The sequence below is a fragment of the Vombatus ursinus genome, unplaced genomic scaffold, assembly GCF_900497805.2.
Source record: "Vombatus ursinus unplaced genomic scaffold, bare-nosed wombat genome assembly UNPS02014779.1, whole genome shotgun sequence".
Taxonomy (NCBI): Eukaryota; Metazoa; Chordata; class Mammalia; order Diprotodontia; family Vombatidae; genus Vombatus; species Vombatus ursinus.
In genome coordinates, this window is record NW_020954557.1 from 47505941 (window position 1) to 47513831 (window position 7891).

General features: G+C 37.2%; 1 protein-coding gene across 3 annotated transcripts in view; it reads left to right on the forward strand.

Annotated features, from left to right (window-relative positions):
- Positions 1–7891, forward strand: part of FASTKD1 (FAST kinase domains 1) — a 43389-nt gene that overhangs the window by 25262 nt on the left and 10236 nt on the right. For all 3 annotated transcript variants that reach the window (XM_027865853.1, XM_027865852.1, XM_027865854.1), the window contains 5 exons: positions 68–199; positions 2670–3156; positions 3785–3899; positions 6813–6941; positions 7703–7837. In XM_027865853.1, the coding sequence (XP_027721654.1) occupies positions 68–199; positions 2670–3156; positions 3785–3899; positions 6813–6941; positions 7703–7837 (998 nt within the window). The remainder of the gene's footprint in view (positions 1–67; positions 200–2669; positions 3157–3784; positions 3900–6812; positions 6942–7702; positions 7838–7891) is intronic.

Sequence of the window (7891 nt, forward strand, 5' to 3'; positions counted from 1 at the left end):
TTGTCTAATATAAGCTACTAAAAATGAAGAATTTTTTATAATAATCATTGTTTGACATTGCTTTCAGAATTGCTTCTGTCTTATATAAATACTTGCATGTCTATAAACCAGTGGAACTGGCAAAGATAACCAAAGCCTTGATTCACCTGCATCTTCATAATTCAGAGTTTTTTAGGATTCTTAGAAAATTCCTACTTAGGTAAGTTTAAAATATAGCTGTTTGTTTTAGTTTTCATATGATAAGCCACCCACAAAATTTTTGGCAGTGTAGCTGTGTTCAAATGTGATGTTTCATTTTGAAGGCAGAATCTACTGGGATTAAAAATATGGCCACCATAAGAACCTTTAAGGCATAATATTATTTATGATGAATATTATAAAATAATAATATGAAAATACTCCCACTTTGACGGAATCAGACTAGGTGGTCCCTGGAGTTCTGCGATTATTATTGGGTCCGATTGATGTCTCTGCAGCCCCCTCACCTATCTTGGACAGTATTCTGTGATTGATGTATTTTGTCAGGCTTTGGTTGTTTTCTAGCACGGATTCAGGGCTAACCCCCAAGCAGATCTGGTTTCTTGATGTTTTTTTGAAAGCTTTATTATAATATTCAACAACTGTATATCAGACTGACCTTACTTTGTTACTATTTACATTTAAGTGAGTTTAACTTCAGCTTATGAAATATCTTTTAACTTTTTTTAGTCACTCATCTAAATCTCCATCAGGAGTCTCTGTTTTCATTTAATTTTCCTTAGTGTGGTCATAGTGGGCACTTAGTTCTTCTAGCTTTTTTTTTAAACTTAGCATTCTTTCATAAAGGTCTTCTAGATTTCCATCTATTTCTCATATTTGTTGGTTTTAATTATGTTATAGTATTCTATTATATCAGTTTATCAGTTTACTTATTTTTGGATGTTTTTCAGTAAAAAATAATGCGGCTATGAAAATCTTTGAACAGGTAGCACCTTTTTTTGTTTGTTTTTGATAAATTCACAGGGAGTATATCTAAATATTAGAATTATTAGGTGGCAAAAAAATGGAATTATTAGATGAAAGTATGGTTTTTTCATTTTTGTGTTGGGTTTTTTGTTTGCTTTTGAATTTTTACCACAGATTTCCAGATTGCTCTACCAAAAAAAAAATTCTACAAGTTTGCAATTCCATTAGCAATGAATGAGTGTATGTTTGTCCACAATCTTGTCATCATTGAGTTTTTAAATCAGTTTTTGTTGATATTCTTTGTTTTTACATTGCCTAGATTTTCCTGTTTCCCCCCTTTTTCCTGTTGTTAGAGTCATCCCTTATAACAGAGAATATTTTTTAAGCAGAAGAGAAAAAAAAATTCTGCAAAATCAATCATCAAAAGAAAAAAGAAATCTGCTTTTATTCAGTGTTCCATACTTAACCGACCTCCCACCTGTATAGATGAGCAAGGGGAACTGTCTTATATCTTCTTTGGGACCAAACTTGAACATTGAGTTTTATTGATTTTAGTTATTTTTTACCAAGTTGATAGGTGAATGGTGGTACCTCAACAATGTTTTGACTTGTATCTCTTTTATTATTAACAAGGTCGAACATTTTAAAAAATGATTATTGGCCATCTATATTTCCTGAAAATTATCTCCTAATACCATTTGATCGTTGGTAGATTGGAAGACTTTTTGTTTGTTTCTGTTTTCTTTTTTATTTGGATCTGATTTCATTGGTTTAGAGAATTCCTGGTGCAAAAGTTCCTTCTACCAATGCAGATCTGCAACTGTTCTACAATTAATAGTTTCAGTGAGCTGCCAAGAATATGCGAGGTTAAGTGACTTCCCCTGGGTCACACAGCTAGTATGTGTCTGAGGCTGGGCTGGACCCAGGGTCTTCCTTCCTCCAAGCCTGTTTCTCTGCCCATTCTGCCACTCTGTTAGATTGGGAATTGCTTTTGTAAAAAGCAAAACAAAACAAAAACCCCAAAAGTTTCATATATAGTTTATATTTTTTTTAGAAATCTTTTCTGTACATAAGCACATCTCTCTTGTTCCTTATAACCATCTTCTATTTGCTAAATAGAAAAAAAGCCATGTTTCCACCACAAATGAGCCTCTGGTATCTTTCAATGACTCAATACTGTTTTATTTTTATCTTCTTCCTCAAATTTTTTTTGTATTTTTGATCTATGCCACCACATTACCTAATCAAACAGGTTGCCTGAGTGAGCCCAAACCAGATTAAAACATAATTGGGAAAAATTTTTTAAAAAAAAAATTAAAATACAGGAGAACATAGATAATATTAATGTGTGGTTTTCTAAGTCAGTATGTGATTCTGCCAAGATCCTTACATATGGTTCAGTGGCCCCATTTGTATCTGAGTTTGACACCGCTTATCTAGTTAACATATAATATTTGATTTAATTCAGCTACCACTTATTACTTGATTACTTTAGATAAGGTAATATGTTAGGCACTAGGGATTAAAAAAGAACCCCAACAAAAATGAAACAATCCTTTCCTTCAAGGACCTTACTTTCCATTGGATTGAATAGTAGATGACAACAGTGAACTATTTCTCATCTAATAAATGTTTTGTTTCAACCTAATATAATGTACTTTATGTATAAATTTTTTTTATAATGGTGGTTTTGTCCTTTTTCTTTTTCTTTTTTTTTTTTACAGCCATTTAAGAAATAGTGTCATACCTAATGAAATTTCTATGCTGGTCCGTGTTACTGCCATGCTTCCTTTTCCTCACCTGGATGAATCAGGGCTTTCCCGAGTGGAATCCATTTTACCGCAATGTAGTTTAAGTGATCTCAATACTTTTGCATCATCTCTTTCAACATGGATTCAACATGACCGTTCCCATCTGGACAATATTTGTCAGAAAAATATCAAACTACTTCCACAATTAAATACTTATGGTTATCAGAGATTACAAAAAGCCAACAATTTGAATGTGTTGTGGGAAGAACTTAAATATGTTCATGGAAAATGGTTTGAGGAAGAACTTCTTGAAGAAACAGTTGTCACCTTGCAACGCTTGAGTGACCAAATCACATACACAAACGTTGTCAACTTATCTGCCTTTATTGTCAAGACTAACTACCTTAGTGCTCCGTTGCTTGACAAGATAGCTTCTGTGACAGTCCAGCACATCAATAAGGTACTAGTTGAATTTCAATGTTTCATGTTAAGCTTATGTAAATATTACAGTGCATACAGTGAATTGTAGTGGGGGGAATGTTGAGCTTTGAGTCAAATCTCATTGCCAACCTGGGTAAGCCATGACCTCTGTGTGCCTCTAAGTTATAGATGGGTTGTGTATGATCTGCATCCCCACACCATAGTTCTTCATAATGATAAAATCATAGATCCTATTGTTGCTATTAGTATAAATATTATATTAACTATTAGTATGTTTTACTATTAGTATTACTAATAATAAAATAGTAATACTATTTAGTATTAGTATGATTACATGATTTTGTGTGCTTTATGTAGTAGAGCCGTCTTGATCCCTTGTGGTACATTTGAAGTCATTCTGTGATTTCTAGTTTAGCTCTCCGTCTTTTTCTGTTAGCAATTAGACTGACTTTCTCAGCTCCAGCCCTCACACTCCACCATCTTTATAAGTGACATATGGCTGTGGATTTTTTAAAAATCAAACTTCTTTAGAAAGTTGTACTTAATGCCATCTAAGACCTCTTCCTGCTCCAAGTCTATGATTCTTTTATCTAGGTGCTTTACTGAATTATTATTTAAAACCTAACAACTTTGTTCTTTTTGTTCAGATCCATCCTTTGGCGATCCATTCTATCTTACTTCCCTTCAGTGTCCTTAACTACGATCCACCCCAAAGGGATGAATTCTTTGGAGTTTGTATCCAGTGCCTTAACTCACATTTAAGTAGGTATATGATGTTGAAATGAACTGTTGGGTTGGAGAATGTTTTCACTGTGCAATTTTAAGATGAACATCAAAGTCTGGTCATAAAGAAAAAAATTCATTGTTGAGTACTTTAAAAAAAATCAATTTGGGTCAGTTTCTGTCCATATTCAGTATGTATTATAAACTATACTCTTTATCTTCATTCCCAATGGATCTAGTCTCTTTCATATTTAATGGAAGATGGACTTAAACCTTGACCTCACTTTCCCCAAACTGAGTCCTGGGAGCTCCTTAATGCTTACCACATCATAATATTTCATTATATCCATATATCATAATTCTCCCCTTATTTTTCAATCACTGGGTACTCTTTATTTTCACTTCTTTGTTCACAGAGTGCTGCTATGCATATTTTGGCATATACTGGGCCTTTGTTTCTGTCTTTTGATTTCCCTGGATTATTTGTCCAGGAGTAGAATTGCTGGGCCATAGGGTTTGGATGATTTAGTCACTTTTCTTAGTTTACATTCTATTGGGGGAGGAGACAATATATACACATATAAGTATATATGTGTGTACATATATGTGTGTGTATATATGTATGTATGTGTGTGTATATGTATATGTGTACGTACACACACACACACACACACACACACACACACACAATGTCTGACTGGATGGTACAGGATGTAAAGGGGAATTGATTTATAAGAAGACTAGCAGGGTAGGTTGGAGCCAGGTTGTGAAGGACTTGAAGTGCCAAATAGAGGAATTTTTATTTGCTCCTAGCCATGATAGGGAGCCGCTGGAATTATTGAGCAGTGATATGGTCAGATCTGTGCCAATCAGTAAACATTTATTAACTGCCAGCTATGACCAAAGATTATGCTAAGTGCTGGGGATACAAATAAGAAAATAAAAAAAAAATCCCTGCCCCCAGAGAGCTTGTAATCTGGGGGAGGGGAGGAACAGAGACACAGAGAAGAAAGCTAAAAACAGGTTGTGGGGGGAGGGAAGAGAATGTGGTACCCAGAGGGAGGGCATGGTAGACTCCAGTCTAAGGAGAGCAGCTGACGGGAAACCAAGAGCTGGTGGAGCTCCAGACCCTCTCTAAACAGAAGCTTTGGGAGGAGTTCTTTGTCCTTTTCTCTAGCCCAGGGGTGAGGAACCTGTGGCCTCGAGGCCACGTGTGGCCCTCTAGGTCCTCAAGTGTGGCCCTTTGACTGAATCTAAACTTCACTAGTTTCAGACTCTTGAAGACCTAGAGGGCCATGTACGGCCTCGAGGTCGCAGGTTCCCACCCCTGCTCTAGCCCTGCGGTCAGAGGGACGGAGGGTTCTGAAGAGGTCTGAGAACTAAAGCTGATGAAATCTGGAAGGGTTGATGAGTTTACTGATGAGAAGCTTTCTTGGGTGCTCGACGATGGCAGAGTCCAAGTCCAGGTGGTCAAGCTGGAGAGAAAAAATGTGCTGCAGGAAGGAACTTTGCCCGCTTAGTGGAGGACGGACAGGAGGCGACAGAGAGGTGACCCAGAATTCTCAGAAACTGCCAATAGAGTGTCAGCTCTGTAAGATTTTGTTCAGCCAGAAGGACCTGGGGTGATAGGTTGTGTGTCTGCCTTCTGATGGCCAGAAAGGCACGAGGAAGTAGCCATCGGAGGATGGTTTTTCACCATAGCAACGCCTGAAGCTAGAGGGACAGTGATCTGTGTCAGCGGAGGGAGTGGTCATGTCAAGGAGATTCAATTCAGTAGGCAATTATTAAGTGCCTTCTATGTGCAGGACACTCACCTGGGCACTGCGGGTGCAAAGAGAAAATGGAAAGTAGCCTTCTTTCCCCAAGGAGTTTACATTCTCCTGGAAATCACAAGTATATTATCAAAGCAAAGGTTGTCGCTTTTTTAGTTTGGTCAGACTAGTACAAAAAAAGAGGGCTTGGAATTATTACCTTATTCTTCTGGACTGGTTTTATTTCAGTAGATGTGTAGTCACTGTATTTTTTATTGCTGCTACCAGAGTATATTGAATGCCTAGAACTTGCCAGTTAGGGGGTTGTTTAAGAATCACTTAGCTCTGTCTTCTCATTTTATACCTACATATTTATCAGAAACATATACTTGTTGTTCAGTTGTTTCTGTCATGTCTGACTCTTCGTGACCTCCATTTGGGTCTTTCTTGGCGAAGATACTGGAGTCATTTGCCAGTTCCTTCTCCAGCCCATTTTACCGATGAGGAAACTGAGGCAAATAGGGTTAAGTGAAATGCCCAGGGTCACACAGCTAGGAAGTGTCCGGGGCCAGATTTGAATTCAGGAAGATGAATCTTCTTGACTCCAGGCCTAGTGCTGTATCCTCTGTGCCATACACATACATATATGTGTGTGTGTGTGTGTGTGTGTGTGTGTATAATATATATATGTATATGTATATGTATGTATGTATATATACACACACCACATATATACACATATATGTGTATGCAAATACATACATATGTGTGTGTACATGTGTTATCAGAGCCGCCCCAGAGTGTAGCCAGTTGGGTCCTATGCTGTTGACAAGTGACTCAGAGGGGCAGCTTAGAGGGAAAGAGGTGGTATGATCAGCTGGTGCTAGAAGTCCTATAAATACTCTACTGTGACCAGAGCAATGTGTGTAGTAGCTTCTCCCGAGTGCCATCCTCCCCAATATCCCCTCCCCACCCCCACCAGTGGTCCCACCTCCTCCTCATTCTCCCCATTTATACACTTTCCCATACATTTACCCAGGTTACCCTTTTGTGACATTTTTCCTTCAAAGGTCTCTGGGATAATTAATTTTAACATCCTCTGTGCAAAAATCTGTGAGCTGTCCAGGGCCCTGTACCTTTTTTAATGAGGACCCTGGTACTTTTATGAGTAGTTCTTTTAAGAATCCTATTTTCTTTCCAGATGTCTTTGAACCTCATATCTTGGTGTTTCTTGGCTTTACATTGGCCCTTGCTGAGTATTTTCCGGAAGATCTGATAAAGGCAATATTTAACATTGAATTCCTAGCCAAATTGGACTTACAATTTCAATGTGAGTATCTATAACATTAAAAAAAAAAATCCATTGTGTGTATTTTATGTATAGAACTCCAGCCCCAGCTGAACTGAAATTTTTTTTAACATAATTTAAGGTGTTAGGACATGTGGTAGGTCCCAATCACTTCTAACCATACGGTTATTTTAAGTAATATTTACAAAACGCAACGAGGTGTAATGGTGCATTGGCATCCTGCCTTTGACACTTGCTAGCTATGTGATCAAAAAATAGTTTATACACAATATCAAATACATTGCTGGAGGATACCCCCTTCAAAAAAGAAAAAAAGCCCCACTTCCTCTAAGATCGTAATAAAAATGAGCTTCATTTTTTCACTTTTTTGCTTAAAAAAATTATGACAAAATGTATCACTAACATGGTGGGTTCATCAGCAAATGTTTAATAAGGTCTTACCAAATTCTGGGCCCTGTCCTAGATGTTGGCAGTTCAAAGACAAAAATGAAATGGTTCCTGCCTTCAAAAAGCTTACATTTTATTGGGGGTAGCCACCATGTACACACATAAACACAAACATAAATATAATTTTTTTATGGGGGGAGCAGGATTAGCAGTTTGGGGATTAGGAAAGGTCTCATGTGGAAGATATTTGAGCTGAGTTTTGAAGGAAACTAGGGTATTCTAGGAGGTGGGAAGGTGGGGAATACATTCCAGGTACGGGGGATAGTCTGTATTAATACAGGGTTTATGAGGTACCAGGTTTAGATTTTACTTCTAACTAGTATTTTAAATTTCAGACTTACCTCCTTTCTTAAATACGAGAATCCACAGTCGTCTCATGGAATTTAATAGAGCAGTCTGTTTGGAATGCCCTGAACTTGAAATTCCTTGGTTTCATGACCATTACTGTCAGCAGCAGCAGTGCAGTAAAGGTTTGAATTTCTTTCTTTCTTTCTTTCTTTCTTTCTTTCTTTCTTTCTTTCTTT